The 26,449-nt window shown below is 45.4% G+C and overlaps 2 protein-coding genes across 2 annotated transcripts in view; both read right to left on the minus strand.

The window, feature by feature from the left end:
• LOC114446942 (barrier-to-autointegration factor-like protein) overlaps nt 1–15,515 on the minus strand; it is a 29,730-nt gene extending 14,215 nt beyond the window's left edge. The window contains exons 1-2 of the mRNA XM_028422864.1: nt 15,480–15,515; nt 14,710–14,840 (exon numbers count right to left, since the gene is read on the minus strand). Coding sequence (XP_028278665.1) covers nt 14,710–14,835 — 126 coding nt within the window. The 5' untranslated portion in view covers nt 14,836–14,840; nt 15,480–15,515. The remainder of the gene's footprint in view (nt 1–14,709; nt 14,841–15,479) is intronic.
• A 2,205-nt stretch (nt 15,516–17,720) lies between these two features.
• Nucleotides 17,721–25,538, minus strand: LOC114446934 (NACHT, LRR and PYD domains-containing protein 12-like). The gene is given in 6 exon segments (XM_028422850.1): nt 17,721–18,078; nt 18,179–18,352; nt 20,590–20,758; nt 23,076–23,266; nt 24,676–24,851; nt 25,348–25,538. Coding segments are annotated over 6 exon segments (774 nt in total). The 5' UTR covers nt 25,402–25,538; the 3' UTR covers nt 17,721–18,068.
• Nucleotides 25,539–26,449: the final 911 nt, after the last annotated feature.

Genomic DNA, 26,449 nt, shown 5'->3' on the forward strand with positions numbered 1-26,449 from the left:
AATCAGGCCTGACTAACAGGAGCATTTCAGAGGCCTGTCCTGGCCGGACTTCATTAGAATCATTTCTACACAGTGTATGTACTGAACTCCAGCCACTAGCTACGTTTTAAAGGCTGTTAAAACTTGAGAGGAGGAAGGAGGAGGATTGTTCTGCCATCCCTTTACATCAGCCTCCTTTTCTACCACTCTCTGTGCACACATATATTCTCACTTATATATCATTCTGCTTCTGTTGTTGGACAGGAAGACGTCCAAAGGACACCAGTGTGAAGGAGATGATGGTCCTTCAGTCAAACTGTCTGTGGATCCTTCTCTACCAGTGCTCTGTGCAGTCTGAGACAAAATGGACTTCCATTGTTATCATCTATGATAATAATGACAACTGACCTCAGAGCCTGCAGTCTGCAGTGAGGACTCTGCAGTCCAACACACAGCTGCTCCACTCCTGAATCCTGCAGGTGGAAGTTCCAGCTCAGGTCCAGTTCTGTCAGATGGGAGGGGTTGGACTTCAGAGCTGAGGCCACGACTTCACAGTGAGTCTCTGAGAGTCCACAGTCAGAAAGTCTGTCAAACACCAAAAACAGAAAACATGTTATTAAAGAAGACACTTAATGTGGACCTTATTTGAAGACAGGTGGACACGTCCTGTTGGACATGTTGCTCTTCACATCAGTGGTTCAGCCTGTCTGATCTGACTGTTTGACATGAAACAATAATCCTCATCAGACTGTTAATCTGTGCTGTAATCTGCAGATGGAGCAGAGAACATGGAGTTCTGTAGATATTCTGGATGATTCTGTCCGTGGGAAAGCAGATCACTGTGACATCATCAACATGATGTCATCACTGTAACACTGCAGCTACAGTTACACACTGAGGCTGATCATGGTGTTCAGAGATTTAACAGCCTTCAACACAAACAACACAGCTGAAGAACATCTGAGACAAAGACACAGCTGACACGTGGACCTCTGAAGAACCACACAGTGTGGATCTGTGAAGACCTGAACCACTAATCTACACTGATTCACAATCATCATCACATCTGGACTCACCGAGCCTTCCTGCAGTTCCTCACAGCTGGAATCAGTCTCCGTCGTCCCTCCTCTGATGTGTTGTACTTGCTCAGGTCCAGCTCCTCCAGAACCTCCTCTGACATCTGCAGCATGTAGGCCAGAGCTGAGCAGTGGACCTCAGAGAGTCTCTTCTCTGATCTGGTCCCTGACTGCAGGAACTCTTGGATCTCCTGATGGACTGAGAGCTCGTTCATCTCCATCAGACAGTGGAAGATGTTGATGCTTCTGTCAGGAGAGATTTTATCAGTGTTCATCTCCTTCAGGTTGTTGATGGCTCTCTGGATGGTTTCTGGTCTGGTCTCTGTCTGACCCAGCAGGCCTCTGATGGCTCTCTGGATGGTTCCTGGTCTGGTCTCTGTCTGACCCAGCAGGCCTCCTAAGAGCCTCTGGTTGGACTGCAGAGAGAGGCCATGAAGGAAGCGAACCACCAGGTCCAGGTGTCCATGGTTACTCTGCAGGGATTTCTCCATGACTCTCTTCAGGAAGTCTTCCAGAGAGGAGTGTCTGTAGTCGTCTCCCAGGAAGTCCTCCAGCCCCTCGGTGGTCCTGTTGGTGTAACAGAGGATCAGGTGGAGAGCAGCCAGAAACTCCTGAACACTCAGATGGATGAAGCAGAACACCTTGTCCTGGTACAGGCCTCTCTCCTCTCTAAAGATCTGTGTGAACAGTCCTGAGCACACTGAGGCTGCTCTGATATCGATGCCACACTCTGTCAGGTCTGATTCATAGAAGATCAGGTTTCCTTTCTGCAGCTGCTCAAAAGCCAGTTTCCCCAGAGACCGGATCATCTTCCTGCTCTTTTTATTCCAGTGTGGATCTGTCTCAGCTCCTCCTTCATACTTGACCCTCTTCACTTTGGCCTGAACCACCAGGAGGTGGATGTACATCTCAGTCAGGGTCCTGGGCAGCTCTCCTCCCTCTCTGGTCCCCAACATGTCCTCCAGAACTGTAGCAGTGATCCAGCAGAAGACCGGGATGTGGCACATGATGTGGAGGCTCCGTGATGTCTTGATGTGGGAGATGATCCTGCTGGCCTGCTCCTCCTCTCTGAACCTCCTCCTGAAGTACTCCTCCTTCTGTGGGTCGGTGAACCCTCTGACCTCTGTCACCATGTCCACACAGTCAGGAGGGATCTGATTGGCTGCTGCAGGTCTTGTGGTGATCCAGAGGCGAGCAGAGGGAAGCAGCTTCCCCCTGATGAGGTTTGTCAGCAGCACATGCACTGAGGTGGACTCTGTGACATCAGTCAGGACCTGAGTGTTGTGGAAGTCCAGAGGAGGTCGACACTCATCCAGACCGTCAAAGATGAAGAGCACCTGGAGGTGCTGGAAGCTGCAGATTCCTGCCTCTTTGGTTTCAGGGAAGAAGTGATGAACAAGCTCCACCAAGCTGAACTGTTTCTCTCTCAGCACATTCAGCTCTCTGAAAGTGAATGGAAATGTGAAGTGGACGTCCTGGTGGTCTTTGTCTTCAGCCCAGTCCAGACTGAACTTCTGTGTTAGGACTGTTTTCCCGATGCCAGCCACTCCCTGTGTCATCACTGTTCTGATTGGTTCCTGTCTTCCAGGTGAGCCTTTGAAGAGGTCTGCTGGTCTGATGGGGGTTTCTGGTCTGTGTGCTTTCCTGGATGCTGCTTCAATCTGTCTGACCTCATGGTCCTCGTTGACCCCTGCAGTCCCCCCCTCTGTGATGTAGAGCTCTGTGTAGATCTGGTTCAGAAGGGTCGGCTCTCCTGCTTTAGCGATGCCCTCAAACACACACTGGAACTTCTGCTTCAGGTTAGACTTGAGTTTACGTCCACACTCTGGAGCTGCAGATCCTGAACAAACAGTAAATGTGATGAGTGACTGAACTTCCTGACAGTCTTCAGTCAGAAGTGACAGATGTGCTGCAGATGTCTGCATCATGTTAACAGCAGAGTGTGTAGATGGAAACTTCATTTCCTCTTTCCATCATGTTAAAGCTCTTAAATCCTCTTACTGCTCTGCAGACGCTCAGCCAGCTCCTCCTGCTCCATCCTCCTCAGGAAGTCCACCGTGATCTGCACAAAGGACTCTCTGCTCCTCCTCTGCTCTTCATCCTCCTCATCCTCCCTCTGGCTCTCACAGCATTCTGGGTAATCTGGACTCAGAAGCTTCTGGATCTTCTTCAGCTCGTCCTTCACAAAAGTGAGGATGTTGTCCTCCAGCAGCTGGAACAGAGAGACACAAACATCAGGTCCATGTTGGACAGACTGACAGTCCGCTGGTCTACAAAGTGCAGCATGGAGACACAACAACACAACACATGGACCAGCAGCTGTTCTACATGTACACACCTGAAATATGGAGTCCAGCTGTGTCTGATGCTGCTGGGCAGACGGACCACCGGGAGTCTCTGAGCTCTGCTGGTGGACTCTGTGGACCAATCAGGAACAGTTAGCCCACATGATGTCACATGATGTCAGCACACATGCAGAAACAGCAGCTGCTTCCAGAGTGTGTGTTCTGTGCTGAACACACACGGCTGTGCTCTGAAACAGGCCGTCAGCTCTGAACCTGCAGCTGTTTGAAGCAACTCAGATCTTACTGCTTCAAGGAAGACCGGACTTCTCCTTTAAATTCAACAATGACATCCTTTGACCGATCACTCCTCAGAGACACACAGCTGGGTCCTGGTCCTGGTCCTGGTCCTGGTTCTGGTGAGTCTGGTCTCTTCTTGTTCCTGGTACAGAGATAAAAATCATCAGCTGATGTTTCACAGTGACTGCAGGAGGAAGAAGCAGCTACCAGAAGAAAGGAGCCATGTGTTACTGTGTGTGTTACTGTGTGTGTTACTGTGTGTGTTACTGTGTGTGTGTTACTGTGTGTTACTGTGTGTGTGTGTTACTGTGTGTGTGTGTGTGTGTTACTGTGTGTTACTGTGTGTGTGTGTGTGTGTGTGTTACTGTGTGTGTGTCTGTGTGTGTCTGTGTGTGTGTTACTGTGTGTGTTACTGTGTGTGTTACTGTGTGTGTTACTGTGTGTGTCTGTGTGTTACCTGCTCATGTTGCCGAGCAGCTGCAGGGACAGATGTGCTTCTTCCTCTTTATTCCCCTGCAGAGGACAACACAACACATGTGGACTTAAAGAATGAATGAATCATTTCATACAACACAGCGCACAACACAATTACACAATCCACCTAAAAACCAAAAAAGGCACCAGGCTGAAGCACATGGTGTATTTCTACCATCCTAAAACGTCCTAAGTTCTCCCAAAATGTCAGCCAAACAAAGATTTGACTCAGTTCAGTCACACACCAGTGCTGCTTGTTGTTCACATAATGTACCTTCAGGGTTTCCTTTACATTTCCTTGTAGTCATTAATAACTGATATTTAAAGATCTTTGAACTTTAACAACAGCTTGTTTTAAATGTAGCATCAAGCTCATTCCACAGTTTTATGCCTAAAACAGACACATCACCCTAACATGAGTTCATCTGTCAAAAACACAGCTCTTGAATTAGAATGAATTTAAGTTATAAAGCCCGAAACTTACAGACAAGTTCTAAATATGTACCAACCTGCTGACCTGTAACAGAACCAGCTGCTTCACAGTGTGAGCAGGGAAAGTTTGGACCTGTGTTATTTCAAGGTTTCTTCATCCTGTTGGGCTTTAGTCTCAGTTCTTTTACAGTGTTGATTTAAAATAACATAACCGGCCCATGATCAGCTGTTAGTGTTGTTTACTTCTTGCCAGTTGTGACGTGTCAGTTCTGATTTAAAGCTTCTGTTGCTTCCGGTGTTCTGAGTCTAACCAACCTGTTCTCTGTTAGACTAGTTAGTCTTTGTTTCAGCTTCCTCCAACTCAGCAAAGACAGGGAGGTGATCCTTATATCTGTCACTAACAATCCACTTCAGAGCCAGGTTTCAGTGGAAACCAGAGCGCAGCATTCTCTTATTTCCCGCTGTGTTGTTATCCAGAGACCGCACATTAGCTAGAAGGAGGCTGGGCAGCGGCGGGCGGCTAGCACGGGCTGTTAGCCTAGCACGGGCTGTTAGCCTAGCACGGGCTTAGCACGGGCTGTTAGCCTAGCACGGGCTTAGCACGGGCTGTTAGCCTAGCACGGGCTGTTAGCCTAGCACGGGCTGTTAGCCTAGCACGGGCTGTTAGCCTAGCACGGGCTGTTAGCCTATCTCCAGCCATTCATATCACATTTCCGCCACACTTTAAACTGTTTTTTATGTCGTACGTCGCAGAAAGCGCCGTTATGACGTCATACGCCGTACGGCGTGTTCTAATATTCTGAGATCTCCGCTCAGCCACTAGTTCAGTCTGCATCAGCCTATCAGCAGAGAAGAAGGTCAGACCACACTAATCCATCACCGATCTCCTGTGCTAGAAGGATCTTGGTCTGGATCATAGCAGACTGTATATAAGCCTGGATACTGCACAGACATCAGGGTTCAGGAAAGAAATAAAGTGAGTTTTGTTTCCAATAGCATCTGTTCACCTTTCTTCTTACTTCTTCTTCTTGTCTCACACACTTAACCCTCATGCGTTGTTCGGGACATTTTTGTCCTCTGAGAGAAATTTTTCTGTTTATTTTGGCCATAACTTTGTCAATACGTGGACAAATTGAATCATTTTTCCTCAATAAGCTTAATTTTACATAAATTTTGTTAATATGATTTTAAAATTTTTCATAGGTCAACGGTACACTGTGGGCAAATTTTACCCCCTAATGTGTTGTTCGGGGACAAAAACGTCCCCTAACTTTAACGGTTTTAAAAATATATTAGATAAATATTTTTTTGAAATTTTTTTGCATAGACCTTTTAATTAACTTCAGTTCTAATCAACAGTAGTGAAAAAATCATTTTCCCCCACGATTTTAACCCTTTAATCACCAATTTTATAAGGGGTGGTGCTGAAAATTGAAAAAAAAAAACACACAAAATGGCTCATTTTTAATAGAAAAGGTGAATGTGGACTGGATTCTTTTTAACCTTTATTACAGTCTTGGTCATGTCAAACATCAGTAAAAAAATTGACTTTATTGCATTATTAGTTTTTGCACAGCACTGGATTTTCTTTTTTTCTCCCATTTTGTCCCATAGACTTACATTATAAACACACTTTTTTTGACTGCACAGCCATGGCACTACATAATCATGCATTCTTGATTGTTGGTGGTTTACCCTGTTGGTAGGAGGTAACATTTGTGATTTTTACAGTTAACAACTTAATTACCATATTAACCCTTTACCTGCAGGCCTGTGCTCATGTACTGTAGTTTCTGGCTTAAGTATATGGAGTTATAGGGAGTATTTTAGCACATAATTGTGTGTCTACACACTGTGTGTGTATGTTAGAGAGGAAGAGAGCCATTTGCACACTGTCAGGGAAGGAAAGTCAGGAAAATAAAGTTACTAAGTAAGTGAAGTGTACCTAATTCAGACGTACAACGGCGATGCATAAGCATGTAAAATGAAAACATCCAGGAGTTCTGGCGTCTGAAGTTGTGGATGGGTAAAATAGCTGTTTTTTTTTTTTTTTTAGCTTTCGGAAAACACGTCCTCCAGTAGAGTGACTTTACTTTTAGGTTAGTGTCTCAGTTGAGATCACTGAATTAGTCTAAGTGAGGTCTAAGTGCCCCTTTTCCATGGTGTGTTGCGCTCCACACGACCATACGTACATGTGCATGTTACTAAATAGACACCATAGATAGATAACTTGATAACATAATAAATAATCATTGACTAACCAAATCTAATCTACAGTTTAGTCCCCTACTAAAATTAGTATTAAAAGTAGTTTAGTAAAGTAAAGTAAAGTAAATTTGTTGCAGCCCTAAAAGTAAGTGCCGGGCCCTTTGATGCTGAGAGGTTCAGACTAAACAAAACAAAAACACTAGTGGACTTGCATGCATCCTCCTGGTCATTTAATGGTGACAAGAGCAGCAAGCAGCATGAAGAGAGGATTCACCTGTGCATGAGTGAAGGATTCACTTGTGAACGAATGAAGGATTCGCTTGTGAACAAGTGACGGATCTACTTGTGCAGCCTTCACAGCTTCACAGCCTGGCCCTTCATAGAGCCAGGCTGCACAATCATTTCCAGAGATTGTGCACAAGTGAATCCTCTCTTCATGTTGCTTTCTGCTCTTCTCACCATCAAATGACCACAAGGTCACATGTAAGACCACTTGCCTTTTTGTTTTGTTTAGTCTGCACCTGTAGACATCAAAGGGCCACACGTGCATAGCAACACTTTCTTTGTTTTTGTTTACTATGAAGACTCTGTGGTTGTGTGTACTCACAGACAACAAGATCAGTGTGCAAATGGCTCTCTTCCTCTCTAACATACACACACAGTGTGTAGACACACAATTATGTGCTAAAATACTCCCTATAACTCCATATACAAGCCAGAAACTACACTACATGAGCACAGGCCTGCAGGTAAAGGGTTAATATGGTAATTAAGTTGTTAACTGTAAAAATCACAAATGTTACCTCCTACCAACAGGGTAAACCACCAACAATCAAGAATGCATGATTATGTAGTGCCATGGCTGTGCAGTCAAAAAAAGTGTGTTTATAATGTAAGTCTATGGGACAAAATGGGAGAAAAAAAGAAAATCCAGTGCTGTGCAAAAACTAATAATGCAATAAAGTCAATTTTTTTACTGATGTTTGACATGACCAAGACTGTAATAAAGGTTCAAAAGAATCCAGTCCACATTCACCTTTTCTATTAAAAATGAGCCATATTGTGTGTTTTTTTTTTCAATTTTCAGCACCACCCCTTATAAAATTGGTGATTAAAGGGTTAAAATCCTGGGGGAAAATGATTTTTTCACTACTGTTGATTAGAACTGAAGTTAATTAAAAGGTCTATGCAAAAAAATTTCAAAAAAATATTTATCTAATATATTTTTAAAACCGTTAAAGTTAGGGGACGTTTTTGTCCCCGAACAACACATAAGGGTAGTGTTTGCGAACAATGCATGAGGGTTAAACACAGAAAGAACGTCTGTTTACTGACTTTAAATCAGGATGGATTGACTTCCATGTGATTTGACTGTCCTGAAGGACACACACCACGTTTTGCTTCATCTTCGTTCTGATTATAAACGTGACAATCTTAGTGTCTCAAATGATAAACAATAAAATGACGAATAAAGAAACCGTGCTGTTCTCATATATGGCCAGCAGATGGCACAACACACTAACAAACCGCTGATATACAACAGAAGGCCGCTGATTGACAGGTGAACAAGGAATCAGAAAAACCTTCCAGAGGGAGACTGCAGGTGTTCCATGCATGAGCAGAGATATTAACAGAGAAGACATATGAAACAATGCTAGGTAGATCATAATAAAAGTATTAATAAAATAAATACAATTTAGATTAATATGAACAAAATCTATTTGTCCCACAATGGGGAAATTTAATTTTTGCATCGGCACAAATAGGCTACAGAAGCAAAAAATAAAAGAATCCATAGTAAAATGAAAATATTTGTGTCACGTGGGCGCAGGTGTTGACAGCTGGAATTTATAAAACGGGCACTCACTCACCTACAGGGGGTTAGGAGGAGAGAGGGAAGTTTCTGTTGACCGCCTTTTCACGGTTCATCCCCGGTCTCATTCTCTGGGTTCACATGTTTTCTCTGAAATGCAGTGTTTACTCTCATATGAGCTGTGTAAAACCTTCTTTTCTCTGTGGTTTAAGTGTGTGAGACGAAGAAGTAAGAAGAAAGGTGAACAGATGTCTTTATATGTGGCCCTGATTGTGTCGTGTGGATCCCTGACCCCAGGAAAGTAATCTGGGATTTCTGTGAATAACACTGCTGTTGTGTCACTGGCAGACAGCCACGGCCCTGTGGAGCTGTGCACCACGGCTGCGTGCACCTCACCTCACAGCCAACATGTATGGACCATGTCAGTGCTGTTTACTTCTTTACAGGTTGAACCACAAACCACTACATGGACTCAGTGGCCTGTAGCTTCAATAGTGTCAAAAATATTCCCAAGGATTAAAGCGTCCCTTTACAATTAAGTCCAAGTGTGGTATTAAACTAATGGAGGGCAGCTCCTTCAGGAAATATTTAAGTCTCTCTTCACGGCGGCCATCTTAGATCCTCCCCAAGACAAACAAGCTTTTACAGGAAATGTTCCAACAATCACAGAAATGCTGCCGACACCATGAAGTCATCAATATAGTTCAAACAGAAACCAATACGAAGACATGAAGGACACTTCAACACCTGAGGGACGAGACAGAGGACAGACTTCATTCAGGCTGCAGCAGAGAGCTGCTGGACAAAAGCTCCACCTCACTGAGCTGACCGTCCACACAGAGACAGTCAGAGACAAGAGTCCTCACAGAGACACACAGACAGACAGAGAGTCCTCACAGAGACACACAGACAGACAGAGAGTCCTCACAGAGACACACAGACAGACAGAGAGTCCTCACACAGACACACAGAGAGTCCTCACACAGACACACAGACAGACTCACCGTCACAGAGACAGAGACGCTGCGCCACAGGCGGAGGACAAAGTGAAAGTAAACTTTGAGCAGTCAGACCTTCTTCCTCCTCCTGCTGCAGGGTGTCTGCAGGGTCCTAAAAACTGTTACGTTTGATCAAATGTGGGAAAATCAAGAGAAAAAAGTTTTGAAACGTCTTAATCTCCATTTCACCAGGTATTCAGTTTTATTGTTATTCAAGCTTTGACTCCAAAATGATCCGTGAATATTTCCAAAGACTAAAGTTCTGGCAACAAGATTAAAAAGTGTCATTTCTAACATGATTGGCCCTACTCAGTCAGGATGTCTCAGAGGAAGGCTGATCCATGATAACATCCTGGTTCTGGACCTTCTTGATTATAATCACCTAACTGAAGATGATGGCTTCATGTTGTTTCTGGACTTCCACAAAGCATCTGACTCCATCCAACATGCTGTTATTATCAATACAGTCAAAGGCTTTGGGTTTGGTGATGTGTTCCTCAACATGAGTGCTATGTTATACACTAATATTAATACTGTGTTTCCCTGTCAGAGCCACATGTTCCAGGTTCAAGGTGGAGAGAGGGATCCGGCCAGGGTGCAGCATCTCACCTCTCTTATTTATTGTAGCCACTGAATTACGGTCTTTAACAGTCACACACTCAAACATCCAAGGATCAGACATGAATAACCACAGATTGATCAGAAGTCAGCTCGCTGATGATACCACCATCTTTTTAAAAACAGAAACAAATCCCAAAGGCTCGAGACACATTAAGACTTTCTCCAAGCAGGGCCGGTTCTAGACAGGATGTATGAGGGGCAGTCAGAATGTGAAGGGGGCCTCATGTGTACACCTCATGTTGAAGCCCTTTGTCCTCTGGTCTTACAGTGACAGTATGGTCCTTGCTGAATTGGGTTGTTAGCTGTGTCCAAAGCCTGGAGAAGTGGACTGCACTTTGTCCAGCCTCTACCTTCAGACCTGTCCAACTTGTCCAACAAGCTTCTGCTGGTATAGCTCTGAGGCACGCAGTCCCCCTGACCACTATAAGGTGGATCCCTCAGAGGAACTGAAACATAAACATTGAATAAATAAAATCTCCTTAATCCAGATTTTATTCATCAACAACATGACATTTATCTGGATGGTCTCATTCTCTAAAACATGTAATCTAAAGTTTAAGTTTACAAGCTAAAAGGTCTTAAGAATAAAAGTAACAGTAAATACATAAAGCCCAGCAGACAGGCTATAGATCATGTGATGTTTCCTCTTTTTATTATTTGTTTGTTTTATGTGTATTTTTTACTCCTGTCCACTTTACAACCACAGCCTCCTGTTTCCCTTTGTAAAAACTTCCACATAAAATGGAGGCATTGCAGTGTCTGTGTCCTGCTGGAGCTGGAGTGGAAATAGTCCGCTGGCTTTGTAGAAACTGCAGCGGTGAAACAGAACAGAACTACAGTCTGAGGCTTTAGCAGGGCTCTGTCAGACAGCGGCCATTTGTCTTCAGTCACATTCAGTGGACGTGGACACGTCTCTCTGCTTGTTGTAGAGCTGGGAGCATGCTCCACGAGAACAAAGAACTTTCTCCTCGCTCCCGAGGTGACAAGAACAAGAACAAAGTTCGTTTCGGTGCGGAGTGTTCACACTCCCCGAGATGTGTGTGTGCAGCTTCTTCAATGTCTTTCCTCTCCGTAACCACTGAAACCTGTCACTACACCCTTAGACCACGTGCTGACTCATTTGCATATGGACGCTGATTGGATGTTTACTCAGGGTGTGTGTGTGTGTGCGCTGCAGCCTGTGAATACACACAGCGCACGGACAGACACGCTAATAAAAAGTGTCCCTTCTTGTCGGATTTTTCTGCTACCGATGATCATTTTGTCAACGTGTAATATATTAAATTTGTGAGTATATTAACACGTGGTTTATCAACGTCTAAGACATTTATTTGAGGGGCACTGCCCCCTCTTGCCCCTGCCTAGAACCGGCCTCGTTCAACCTTACCTGGCCAGGTGAGGAGGAGGCGGAGCATGTGCTGCGTCAGTTCAAACACGTTTCTTCTTCAGTGGTGCTGACTGTCAGGTGGTGGTCCAGCAGAACAACACGTGCTCGTCTACAACATCAACCAGAGAACCTGGACTCAACACACCACCCTGTTCACCTGACTCTGAGCCAGTCCAGACATGGATCAGTCAGCCTGTTCTCATTGGTCTCTGCTCCATCGTGGAGGTTTGCTCTACAGAGAGGGACACAGAGACAGACAGGGACACACACAGACAGAGAGACAGGGACTGACAGAGAAAGACAGGGACACACAGAGACAGACAGGGACACACAGACAGACAGGGACACACACAGACAGAGAGACAGACAGGGACACACACAGAGAGACAGACAGGGACACACAGAGACAGACAGGGACACACAGACAGACAGGGACACAGGGACAGACAGAGACACACACAGACAGGGACACAGGGACAGACAGAGACACACACAGACAGGGACACACAGAGACAGACAGGGACACAGAGACAGAGAGACAAAGACAGAGAGGGACACACAGACAGAGAGAAAGACGGACACAGAGACAGAGAGGGACACAGAGACAGACAGGGACACACAGAGACAGACAGGGACAGACAGGGACACACAGAGACAGACAGGGACACAGAGACAGACAGGGACACACACAGACACAGAGACAGACAGGGACACACAGAGACAGACAGGGACACACACACAGACAGGGACACACAGAGACAGACAGGGACACACACAGACAGGGACACACAGAGACAGACAGGGACACACACAGACAGGGACACACAGAGACAGACAGGGACAGACAGGGACACACACAGACAGGGACACAGAGACATACAGGGACACAGAGACAGACAGAGTGTGTTTCTATTGAAAGCATTAGCAGACAAGCTAAGCTTAGCCAGCTGCTGTAATTTGCTTAACAACAATATCTTCTAACAGCTGCTGACCTAGCATCCTGATCAGTGTGTGTCTGACCTTGTCAAAGCCCTGCTCCTCCAGCTTCCTGCCCAGAGTGTCTCCGATCCCGGACAGCGCCGTCACTGGTTTGTCTCCCATCGGCTCTCCGACGAAGTCTCGGTGCTTCTGAGACGTTGTGGACATCCTGACTGCAGGAGGCGGGAAACCGGGATTCAGCCTCTGATCAATCACTCATCAATATTCACACTGAAGGTCTTCATGACCTCAATCCAACGTTTGTCCAAAGAGTCAGAGACAGGAAGACAGCTGGAAGGTTCTGGAGAGAGAACCATTGAGGGACGAGTGTCCTGCAGAGACACTGGCTGTGTCCCAATTCAGGGTCTGTGTCGTCCGGATGCAGACCCTGAAGTGGGACAGCTACTGATGTGGTTTTAGGAAACATTGTGCTTCTGAACATGTAGGGACTACAGGACGAGACCTAGGACTACAGGACCAGACCTAGGACTACAGGACCAGACCTAGGACTACAGGACCAGACCTAGGACTACAGGACCAGACCTAGAACTACAGGACCAGACCTAGGACTACAGGACGAGACCTAGGACTACAGGACCAGACTAGGACTACAGGAAGTGGGTTTAATGGAAGTGAAGGCTGTGGCAGCTTTGACCTGGTGTGTGGAGTTCAGAGTCCTAAAGCTTTCATCCTGGGGTTCCAACACTCACAGGTCATCAGGTGTGTGACGGGTGTAGTTCTCCTGCTCACCTTTAAGAACTACAGGATGTTGCTGAAACACTTCCGGGCTGCAGTCCGCGCTGCTCCTCGGTCTCGGTGGAACCAGCGGACCCCGGAGCGGCTGCTGGACTCACACCGGACAGAGCGAGTTCTTCACCTGCTGCCGTGGACGTGGACCGGTTCACGTGCTGCCGGTCAGAGGCTGCGAGTTCAGACGGGCCTGACGTCACAGCGGCTCGCGGGGGAAACACACGTGGACCCGCCCGAAAACTTCTCCGACCAAAAACCACTTCCTGAAGTCACCGGAGCCGTTTTTATTCTGGAACCCGGATGCAGCCGAGGGATGACGTCATGACGCAGTGCGTCAAAGATAGTTCCTAACAGAGGAGCCGCTCCTCTTAAAAACCAAACACCGTCATTGAAGCTTCACTTCATCGATCCTGTACCTCTGAGTTCCTGACACGTGTCTTCACAGGAAGGAAAGATCCTAACTCACGACCAGCGGCTCCGTGCCAGTCCTCAGAACCCCGTCAGAGTGAGACCTCTTTCACTGGGGACGCCGCCAGTTACGTCACGACAGAACCCCGCAGAAAAATGCGGCAGTTTCAGAATTCTGTAGGTTTTATAAGCAGCAGCAGGAGAAGTGTCTGTGTCCTGGATGATCAGACAGGATCAGCGTCAGTGTCCCCTCTGAGCCCCTGAGCCAGGCGGCGGTCCATCCTCCCACAAACATCAGCCTAACATCTGTCATCACCAAGGTCTGAGCTTCAGGAGTAAAAAGCAAAAATAAACCCGAGTGTGTCTGTGTGTGTTCAGAGTGTTTCAGAGTCACTGCTCCTCCTTCACACCTGTCCAGGTGAGGAGGAGGCGGAGCACGTGCTGCGTCAGGTCCAGAGACTTAAGGTACTCAGGGCAGATCTCGTCCCCCTGGTGCCTTGCTGCCTACCCCTGCACCGTAGAAAATGCTTTAGGATGGATCACATGACTCTCCATCATTGTGCGATGCAGATGCTGAACGAGGACTTCAAGGAAACAGGAAGCTGCTGAGAAGGTTTAGCTCCAGTCTGTCCAACGCCGACGAGTCCGTTTGAGTCTGAAGCTGCGACGGTGGCTCCAGCATCAGATTATCTTTGAGGTCTCCATTAAATGTGTTTTATCAGAAAGTTGAGCATTCTGTTTTTTCTCATATGTAAACAACAACATGAAGACCTCAAAGGTAATCGGATCAGAAAGCGGCCGCACAAGCACACCTACAACACACAAAGACAGGGACACACACAGACAGGGACACAGAGACATACAGGGACACAGAGACAGACAGAGTGTGTTTCTATTGAAAGCATTAGCAGACAAGCTAAGCGTAGCCAGCTGCTGTAATTTGCTTAACAACAATATCTTCTAACAGCTGCTGACCTAGCATCCTGATCAGTGTGTGTCTGACCTTGTCAAAGCCCTGCTCCTCCAGCTTCCTGCCCAGAGTGTCTCCAATCCCGGACAGCGCCGTCACTGGTTTGTCTCCCATCGGCTCTCCGACGAAGTCTCGGTGCTTCTGAGACGTTGTGGACATCCTGACTGCAGGAGGCGGGAAACCGGGATTCAGCCTCTGATCAATCACTCATCAATATTCACACTGAAGGTCTTCATGACCTCAATCCAAGGTTTGTCCAAAGAGTCAGAGACAGGAAGACAGACAGCTGGAAGGTTCTGGAGAGAGAACCATTGAGGGACGAGTGTCCTGCAGAGACACTGGCTGTGTCCCAATTCAGGGTCTGTGTCGTCCGGATGCAGACCCTGAAGTGGGACAGCTACTGATGTGGTTTTAGGAAACATTGTGCTTCTGAACATGTAGGGACTACAGGACGAGACCTAGGACTACAGGACCAGACCTAGGACTACAGGACCAGACCTAGGACTACAGGACCAGACCTAGGACTACAGGACCAGACCTAGGACTACAGGACCAGACCTAGGACTACAGGACTACACCTAGAACTACAGGACCAGACCTAGAACTACAGGACCAGACCTAGGACTACAGGACCAGACCTAGGACTACAGGACCAGACTAGGACTACAGGAAGTGGGTTTAATGGAAGTGAAGGCTGTGGCAGCTTTGACCTGGTGTGTGAGTTCAGAGTCCTAAAGCTTCATCCTGGGGTTCCAACACTCACAGGTCATCAGGTGTGTGACGGGTGTAGTTCTCCTGCTCACCTTTAAGAACTACAGGATGTTGCTGAAACACTTCCGGGCTGCGTCAGTGTCCCCTCTGAGCCCCTGAGCCAGGCGGCGGTCCATCCTCCCACAAACATCAGCCTAACATCTGTCATCACCAAGGTCTGAGCTTCAGGAGTAAAAAGCAAAAATAAACCCGAGTGTGTCTGTGTGTGTTCAGAGTGTTTCAGAGTCACTGCTCCTCCTTCAACACCTGTCCAGGTGAGAGGAGTGCGGAGCACGTGCTGCGTCAGGTCCAGAGACTTAAGGTACTCAGGGCAGATCTCGTCCCCCTGGTGCCTTGCTGCCTACCCCTGCACCGTAGAAAATGCTTTAGGATGGATCACATGACTCTCCATCATTGTGCGATGCAGATGCTGAACGAGGACTTCAAGGAAACAGGAAGCTGCTGAGAAGGTTTAGCTCCAGTCTGTCCAACGCCGACGAGTCCGTTTGAGTCTGAAGCTGCGACGGTGGCTCCAGCATCAGATTATCTTTGAGGTCTCCATTAAATGTGTTTATCAGAAAGTTGAGCATTCTGTTTTTTCTCATATGTAAACAACAACATGAAGACCTCAAAGGTAATCGGATCAGAAAGCGGCCGCACAAGCACACCTACAACACACAAAGGGTCCATTCAGTGACGTTCAACCCAACATTAAAGGTTCTACATGTCTTGTTCACAGTGACACCTGTGGCCACTCGGTGACTGCACGTTATTGTTGCACTGTTTTATGTCCATAAACTTTACAAAAACCCACCAGATTGACTTCATGTAGCTAGTGTACAGCTAGCAGGCTAACTGCTTTGCATAACTCCTGGCTGTTAAAATCAACTGTTAGCAACGTTAGCTTTGCATCGTCATCATTGCTGTTGGCTGAAATCAACACTGTTGGACCTGGAAGCACTTCAGTCACATTCGCTGTAAGCTAGCTCTTCATAATGTTAGCTGGAAACGTGAGGAGCAAACAGCTGGACAGATGTTACAGATGTTTTCATTTCAAAGGGCCTTTGCTGCATCAGTGGTGGACATCGTCACACTTAAGTGCCTTTAGGATCTTTGTACCTGTGTTTCTTTCTCTGGGTAAATTTCAGACGCTGTATTTATTTTTATCCATAACGAAGTTATTTTGTACTCTGTCTGGTGCTACACTGAGAATGTTCATCCAAAATGGACGACACAAAAAAAGCATTTTGCTTGCTGCTGATTTATTTTGAAAGACGTGAAACATCCAAAGCATCGTGATCATGAAACTGTCTCAATGTTCTTTCTGGCTGATGACAGTGTGGATGAGTTTCTGTGCTGAACATTCACTTTTAACTGTTGTGGAAAAAGTGGAACAAACTACACACCTGCTTCTGATTCTTCTTCTGCACTCATCACTTTCACCAGGACTTAACACGCCGTGTTCACGCTGTTTTCTAATACTCTCATGATCTCCGTCCTCTCTCCATCCTGCAGCATCACAGAGAAGTGGAGGTTGAATTGGCACTAAAATCCTAATTTTTGAGAAATGTTCAATTTTTAAAAAATCACTATAGATAATCCATAAAAGCTGCAGCAGATGTTTCAGTGGATTGTTGTTAAATGAAGTCTCCTCTATCTCCACAGTGAGTTTCATGAGAATATTCTAATAAACCTTTTGTTGGTTATTTAATTGAAAGCTGCCCCCGCCTTTGTTAATCCGGTCTGGTCCAGCAGTCAGAGATCAGGAATAAATTTAGGGCAAGAAGTTTATACAAAGAATCAAGTTACACTTTATTTAATCAATCAATAGACAATAAAAAGACTTGAGAAGCGTTGGCCCTCCTCAGACTCAACCCCAGCACGGACAGCGACCCCTCTGCCCAAATGATGCACTGCAAACCAACAACATGCAATAGGTGGAAACCATGGCACACTACACACTATGCAGCCTCAGCGGCTCCAGAGACACAGCAGCAACATGCAACAGGTCAAACCACTTGGTGAAAAGGGAGCGGAAGGAAACCTCCTACAACATGGGAGCTGACTGAGAGAAACCGCGACTCTAAGGTCCCAGGAATAAAATCTGCTTTACACCATCAATAAAAGCTCCTTCTTCTTCCCCTCTGAGCTGGCTGGTACAGTTTGTGCTCTGTGCTGCAGGGTCCTGATGGCCCCCGGTTTGTGTTCCAGTGGGTGGTGTGAATCACTGATCCACGGTGGTCAGATGAACTTCGTTCTACAAACCATCAGCCTGATAAGAAGAGGAGCAAACCTTTAAACATGGCTGTCAAATCTTTAATAACATGTGTTCAAACAGACAGATGCTGCTGATTCAGTCCAGGACATTAAACATCATGTCAGACATGAGCTCAGAGATCATTAACTTATGATTGATGAGCTCAGAGCAGCTAATGAAGGATGGAGGAGAGAGATGGAGCTGGAACCATCATCAGTGCAGTCAGATACAGTATTGATCATCGATCCATACTGTGTGATCAGACTGATGTCCTTTGGTCTTCCTCAAAGTTGAAGGTCATAACACACCAGCATCCTGCCGATGGTTTCTGATTGGTCTCACTCCCATCAGATTCAAATGGATGGGGACACACACTCCGTCCTCTTCATGTCCACCTGCAGAGAGAATCAGAGAGTCAGTGTGGAGGTGAGTGAGTGTTCACACAGACTCCATCAGCAGCAAAGCAGCACAGACTGACTCCACCCCTCTACTGACCTCACAGTCTGCAGATTATAATCTGGACTCTGCACAAGATCCAGCAGCTGCTTCACTCCTGAATCCTGCAGGTTGTTTCCTGTCAGGTCCAGCTCTGTCAGATGGGAGGGGTTGGACTTCAGAGCTGAGGCCAGAGCAGCACAGTTGATCTCTGACAGACCGCAGCTCCTCAATCTGAATAAAGAAAAACAGATGAAATCATTGATGATCAATCAGATGTTCTTTTTTATTTGAGATGTTCCAGGGCTCTAGACTAACTTTTTTCTTAGGTGCACCGCATCACATTTAATATCGTAGTTTGTTTTTCAATCTCTGTCATATATTTTATGGATCAGGCCTTAACTTGACATCTATCTTAACACAGAAGTTCTTTTCTTCTCTCATCATCTACAGCTATATCTACTGTTTACCTGATGGAGCCAAAGTTTTAGAAACACTGAGGTCCAAACATTGATCTCCATACATATCATCCTAAAATGAATTTGGACTTTGTATAATGAACACAGTTAAATAGAATAGAATAGAATAGAATAGAATAGAATAGAATAGAAAATACTTTATTCATCCCAAGCCAGGAAATTTCACTATTGCAGCAGCAAAATACAGTCACTCAAGCAAACTAAAAAACATACCTCTAACGGTAAAAATGAAACAGTATAAACATTATTTACAGCAAAGTAAAAAATAAACATAGGTGCAGAAGCAAAATGTGCAATTTGGTATGAAGTGATGAAATGATATGATACACAAGAACAGCAGTGTGCAATTTGAAAGAGAAAAAACCTAAACCTTGTGCAAAATACAAATAAGTAAATAAATAAGTGATAATTCATATTATGGACAAACTAGCCAACAAGTCTGCCTGTCAGAAATCCATGATGAAGAAGAGTTCATACAGCACTCTTCATTTCCCTGTTTGCTTTCTCTCTGTATTTTCTGACTGTCGCTCCTCACTTATCTATCTGCCACTGTGACTTCAAATAATATTCAAATCATATACACCTTTATTTATTTCATACTTGTGATTGAGATATATATTTACTTTTCTTCAACACGTTTCTAGTGTAGCTACAGTATCTCTCCTCATCTTCCTCACCTCTTCCTCAGTGTCTCCTCTCTTTCTAAAGCTGAGCTCCAGCTGACAGAACCTTTTCATTCTGTCTGTTACAGGAGGAACACTTTTATGCAGATATCATCCTGGCAGTCAATGGTCCACTATAGCAGGATAATAACAATACTTTTGAAATGGTATAACTCCTTAAAACCAGCTGACTGCTGTCAGTCAGAGTGAATCAGCCTTCATGGATGAACCACACAGGTCAGATAACACTGTCCTCAGACCTGCTGTTCACTCTATCATAATGCTGCGAGCACGTCACGCCCCCTCCCTGAACATGACCGGCTCCTTATCATCATTCAGGTCAACAGCTAATCAGCATAGTAGCACAAACCCTCCTCCTCCGCTACATGTTCACCTGAACTGTGGTTCCTGCTGTTCACCAGTGAAACATCTTTAATACCTGTCTGTCTGCCTGCCTGTCTGTCTGTCTGTCTGTCTGTCTGTCTGTCTCTGTCTGTCTGTCTGTCTGTCTGTCTGTCTGTCTGTCTGCCTGTCTGTCTGTCGCTGCGTGGTGCAGTCAGAGGGCCGTATGAGTTCTGCACACGTTTCAAAAAGTCCGAGCTGAAACGAACTTTGTTCTTTGTTCTTGTTCTCGTCACAACAGATTTCTCTGTTCTCGTGGTGTATGGAACAAGCTTTAGCACACAGCATCAGCTCTTCACAGATTCGTCTTCTTCTTTCTGGATTTCCTGCGGTCTCGGTCTGACTGCAGCAGACACAGTTTCAAACATACACACACGGGGTCCCACCCTTCACTGTCTCTGATTGGTTTAGACCACGATATGAGCCTGATGTGTGTCTGTTGTTGGACCACAGGGAGAGAGTCGCAGAGAATGTGTCTCCCTCTAACAGCTGGTCGCACCGGTGCCACCTCAGATATTTTTTGGTTGCAACATGAGAAATTAGGTCGCACTCTAGAGCCCTGTGTTCAGATCAACATCACTGTGTCCTCATCAACATGGCAGCACAACATTCACACACCTGTCCATGTCACACAGATCAATAACATGCTGCTGACCTCAGTCTGTCTCTACAGGGTCAATACTGGATCAATACTTGAATCAGCTGCATGTATTCATCAAGTAAACACTGAACTAATCAAGTTCAGAGGATCAGAGAGGACAAACATTCCCTTTAAGGACTAACAGAGGACATGTTCTGTAACAAACACTGGTCTTTGTGACCACCAGACTGAATTTAGAACAACTAAAGATCTTTACAGATTCATGGATGAAGCTCTGTGTGAACATCCATTAACATCAAACATCTACAACAGGAACAGAGAACTGACCTCAGAGTCTGCAGTCTGCAGTCTGGACTCTGCAGAAACCACCACAGCTGCTCCACTCCTGAATCCTGCAGCTTGTTCCCTCCCAGGTCCAGCTCTGTCAGATGGGAGGGGTTGGACTTCAGAGCTGAGGCCAGAGCAGCACAGCTGATCTCTGACAGAACCGCAGTTCCTCAATCTGAATAAAGAAAAACAGATGAAATCATTGATGATCAATCAGATGTTCTTTTTTTATTTGAGATGTTCCAGGGCTCTAGACTAACTTTTTTCTTAGGTGCACCGCATCACATTTAATATCGTAGTTTGTTTTTTAATCTCTGTCCATATATTTTATGGATCAGGCCTTAACTTGACATCTATCTTAACACAGAAGTTCTTTTCTTCTCTCATCATCTACAGCTATATCTACTGTTTACCTGATGGAGCCAAAGTTTTAGAAACACTGAGGTCCAAACATGATCTCCATACATATCATCCTAAAATGAATTTGGACTTTGTATAATGAACACAGTTAAATAGAATAGAATAGAATAGATAGAATAGAATAGAATATGAATAGAATAGAAATACTTTATTCATCCCAAGCCAGGAAATTTCACTATTGCAGCATGCAAAATACAGTCACTCAAGCAAACTAAAAAAACATACCTCTAACGGTAAAAATGAAACAGTATAAACATTATTTACAGCAAAGTAAAAAAAACATAGGTGCAGAAGCAAAAATGTGCAATTTGGTATGAAGTGATGAAATGATATGATACACAAGAACAGCAGTGTGGCAATTTGAAAGAGAAAAAACCTAAACCCTTGTGCCAAAATACAAATAAGTCAATAAATAAAGGTGATAATTCATATTATGGACAAACTAGCCACAAGTCTGCCTGTCAGAAATCCATGATGGAAGAAGAGTTCATACAGCACTCTCTCATGTCCCTGTTTGCTTTCTCTCTGTATTTTCTGACTGTCGCTCCTCACTTATCTATCTGCCACTGTGACTTCAATAATATTCAAATCATATACACCTTTATTTATTCATACTTGTGATTGAGATATATATTAGTTTTCTTCAACACGTTTCTAGTGTAGCTACAGTATCTCTCCTCATCTTCCTCACCTCTTCCTCAGTGTCTCCTCTCTTTCTAAAGCTGAGCTCCAGCTGAGAGAACCTTTTCATTCTGTCTGTTACAGGAGGAACACTTTTATGCAGATATCATCCTGGCAGTCAATGGTCCACTATAGCAGGATAATAACAATACTTTTGAAATGGTATAACTCCTTAAAACCAGCTGACTGCTGTCAGTCAGAGTGAATCAGCCTTCATGGATGAAGCACACAGGTCAGATAACACTGTCCTCAGACCTGCTGTTCACTCTATCATAATGCTGCGAGCACGTCACGCCCCCTCCCTGAACATGACCGGCTCCTTATCATCATTCAGGTCAACAGCTAATTAGCATAGTAGCACAAACCCTCCTCCTCCGCTACATGTTCACCTGACTGTGGTTTCCTGCTGTTCACCAGTAGAAACATCTTAATACCTGTCTGTCTGTCTGTCTGTCTGTCTGTCTGTCTGCCTGTCTGTCTGCCTGCCTGTCTGTCTGTGTCTGTCTGTCTGTCTGTCTGCCTGTCTGTCTCTGTCTGTCTGTCTGTCTGTCTGTCTGTCTCTGTGCCTGTCTGTCTGTCTGTCTGTCTGTCTGTCTGTGTCTGTCTGTCTGTCTGCTGCTGTGTGGTGCAGTCAGAGGGCCGTATGAGTTCTGCACACATGTTTCAAAAAGTCCGGGCTGAAACGAACTTTGTTCTTTGTTCTTGTTCTCGTCACAACAGATTTCTCTGTTCTCGTGGCGTATGGAACAAGCTTTAGCACACAGCATCAGCTCTTCACGGATTCGTCTTCTTCTTCTGGATTTCCTGCGGTCTCGGTCTGACTGCAGCAGACACAATTTCAAACATACACACACGGGGGTCCCACCCTTCACTGTCTGATTGGTTTAGACCACAATATGAGCCTGATGTGTGTTGTTGGACCACAGGGAGAGAGTCAGAGAATGTGTCTCCCTCTAACAGCTGGTCGCACCGGTGCCACCTCAGATATTTTTTGGTTGCAACATGAGAAATTAGGTCGCACTCTAGAGCCCTGTGTTCAGATCAACATCACTGTGTCCTCATCAACATGGCAGCACAACATTCACACACCTGTCCATGTCCCACAGATCAATAACATGCTGCTGACCTCAGTCTGTCTCTACAGGGTCAATACTGGATCAATACTTGAATCAGCTGCATGTATTCATCAAGTAAACACTGAAACTAATCAGAGTTCAGAGGATCAGAGAGGACAAACATTCCCTTTAAGGACTAACAGAGGACATGTTCTGTAACAAACACTGGTCTTTGTGACCACAGACTGAATTTAGAACAACTAAAGATCATTTACAGATTCATGGATGAAGCTCTGTGTGAACATCCATTAAACATCAAACATCTACAACAGGAACAGAGAACTGACCTCAGAGTCTGCAGTCTACAGTCTGGACTCTGCAGAAACCCACACAGCTGCTCCACTCCTGAATCCTGCAGCTTGTTCCCTCCCAGGTCCAGCTCTGTCAGATGGGAGGGGTTGGACTTCAGAGCTGAGGCCAGAGCAGCACAGCTGATCTCTGACAGACCGCAGCCCCACAATCTGAATAAAGAAAAACAGATGAAATCATTGATGATCAATCAGATGTTCTTTTTTTATTTGAGATGTTCCAGGGCTCTAGACTAACTTTTTTCTTAGGTGCACCGCATCACATTTAATATCGTAGTTTGTTTTTTAATCTCTGTCCATATATTTATTTAAGAGTTTTATATAAAGAGTAAAAAGGCTATAAAAGGGTTAAAAACACTAAATAAGCTGTGAATATCTAAAAGAGATTAACCTAAACCACTGATCTATAACCTGCTCACGTAGCCTGCTCATGATGGATCACTTATGCCTGCAGAAGCAGGAAAGGGGAGCTCACTGGAGGATTCTTCATTCTGCATAAAGCTGCCAGACAGGAAGAATCGCGTGTCAGGGTTATTATTGACAGCTCTTCCCTTTTCAGGTAAAGAAACTCTTTTAACTGTGGCCTTATATGATTCAGACCGTGTTGGTAGATTTATGTTTTACGAATCGTCTGTGGTAAGTTAAAGCTAGACTCATAACCAGAGAGTAAGCACGCTTATATCAAGTTATGAGGTGAAGCTGGTTACATGTGTGACTGTGACATGAAGATGCATTTGTTTCCTTCTGAACGGAATGTTTGAGATTAGTGCAGCATAGACACTGAACATGTTTGGATGTTTCTATTTGGAATATTTCAGCTAAACCTCTATTTTACTTATTTGAACACATGATGTTGAAGACTAACCTGTTCAAGACAGATGAAGATAAAACATGACGTGTGTATATGTACATTTCAGGAACATAAACAGGATATACAGCAGAAAGCAATGATATTGTGACTAGCCTCTGTATTTTGCTGTTTTTTTGGATACCTTTAATTAAATTCTATGGAGCGGAGCTGCACTGCCCACAAGAACTGTCGCCTCTCTCATCTTCACTCTTATCTGTGTACAGATAACCTGTTTGGGACCTGTTACACCATGCAGACTCAGGTGTGGTGGGGCTGAAACTGCACCATGCTCTTCTTCTGATGTGATATTCAGACAGTGAAAATAAATCAGGCCTGACTAACAGGAGCATTTCAGAGGCCTGTCCTGGCCGGACTTCATTAGAATCATTTCTACACAGTGTATGTACTGAACTCCAGCCACTAGCTACGTTTTAAAGGCTGTTAAAACCTGAGAGGAGGAAGGAGGAGGATTGTTCTGCCATCCCTTTACATCAGCCTCCTTTTCTACCACTCTCTGTGCACACATATATTCTCACTTATATCTCATTCTGCTTCTGTTGTTGGACAGGAAGACGTCCAAAGGACACCAGTGTGAAGAAGATGATGGTCCTTCAGTCAAACTGTCTGTGGATCCTTCTCTACCAGTGCTCTGTGCAGTCTGAGACAAAATGGACTTCCATTGTTATCATCTATGATAATAATGACAACTGACCTCAGAGCCTGCAGTCTGCAGTGAGGACTCTGCAGTCCAACACACAGCTGCTTCACTCCTGAATCCTGCAGGTTGTAGTTCATGCACAGGTCCAATTCTGTCAGATGGGAGGGGTTGGACTTCAGAGCTGAGGCCACGACTTCACAGTGAGTCTCTGAGAGTCCACAGTCAGAAATCTGTCAAACACCAAAAACAGAAAACATGTTATTAAAGAAGTTAAAACACTTAATGTGGACCTTATTTGAAGACAGGTGGACACGTCCTGTTGGACATGTTGCTCTTCACATCAGTGGTTCAGCCTGTCTGATCTGACTGTTTGACATGAAACAATAATCCTCATCAGACTGTTAATCTGTGCTGTAATCTGCAGATGGAGCAGAGAACATGGAGTTCTGTAAATATTCTGGATGATTCTGTCCGTGTGAAAGCAGATCACTGTGACATCATCACCATGATGTCATCACTGTAACGCTGCAGCTACAGTTACACACTGAGGCCGATCATGGTGTTCAGAGATTTAACAGCCTTCAACACAAACAACACAGCTGAAGGACATCTGAGACAAAGACACAGCTGACACGTGGACCTCTGAAGAACCACACAGTGTGGATCTGTGAAGACCTGAACCACTAATCTGCACTGATTCACAATCATCATCACATCTGGACTCACCGAGCCTTCCTGCAGTTCCTCACAGCTGGAATCAGTCTCTGTCGTCCCTCCCATGATGTGTTGTACTTCTCCAGGTCCAGCTCCTCCAGAACCTCCTCTGACATCTGCAGCATGTAGGCCAGAGCTGAGCAGTGGACCTCAGAGAGTTCCTTCTCTGATCTGGTCCCTGACTGCAGGAACTCTTGGATCTCCTGATGGACTGAGAGCTCGTTCATCTCCATCAGACAGTGGAAGATGTTGATGCTTCTGTCAGGAGAGATTTTATCAGTGTTCATCTCCTTCAGGTTGTTGATGGCTCTCTGGATGGTTTCTGGACTGTTCTCTGTCCGACCCAGCAGGCCTCTGAGGAGTTTCTGGATGATTCCTGGTCTGTTCTCTCTCTGACCCAGCAGGCCTCCTAAGAGCCTCTGGTTGGACTGCAGAGAGAGGCCATGAAGGAAGCGAACCACCAGGTCCAGGTGTCCATGTTTACTCTGCAGGGATTTCTCCATGACTCTCTTCAGGAAGTCATCCAGAGAGGTGTCTGTGTGTTTTCCCAGGAAGTCCTTCAGCCCCTCGGTGGTCCTGCTGGTGTAACAGAGGATCAGGTGGAGAGCAGCCAGAAACTCCTGAACACTCAGATGGATGAAGCAGAACACCTTGTCCTGGTACAGGCCTCTCTCCTCTTTAAAGATCTGTGTGAACAGTCCTGAGCACACTGAGGCTGCTCTGATATCGATGCCACACTCTGTCAGGTCTGATTCATAGAAGATCAGGTTTCCTTTCTGCAGCTGCTCAAAAGCCAGTTTCCCCAGAGACCGGATCATCTTCCTGCTCTTTTTATTCCAGTGTGGATCTGTCTCAGCTCCTCCTTCATACTTGACCCTCTTCACTTTGGCCTGAACCACCAGGAGGTGGATGTACATCTCAGTCAGGGTCCTGGGCAGCTCTCCTCCCTCTCTGGTCCCCAACATGTTCTCCAGAACTGTAGCAGTGATCCAGCAGAAGACCGGGATGTGGCACATGATGTGGATGCTTCGTGATGTCTTGATGTGGGAGATGATCCTGCTGGCCTGCTCCTCCTCTCTAAACCTCCTCCTGAAGTACTCCTCCTTCTGTGGGT

The sequence above is a fragment of the Parambassis ranga genome, chromosome 15 (genome assembly GCF_900634625.1).
Source record: "Parambassis ranga chromosome 15, fParRan2.1, whole genome shotgun sequence".
Lineage (NCBI taxonomy): Eukaryota > Metazoa > Chordata > Actinopteri > Ambassidae > Parambassis > Parambassis ranga.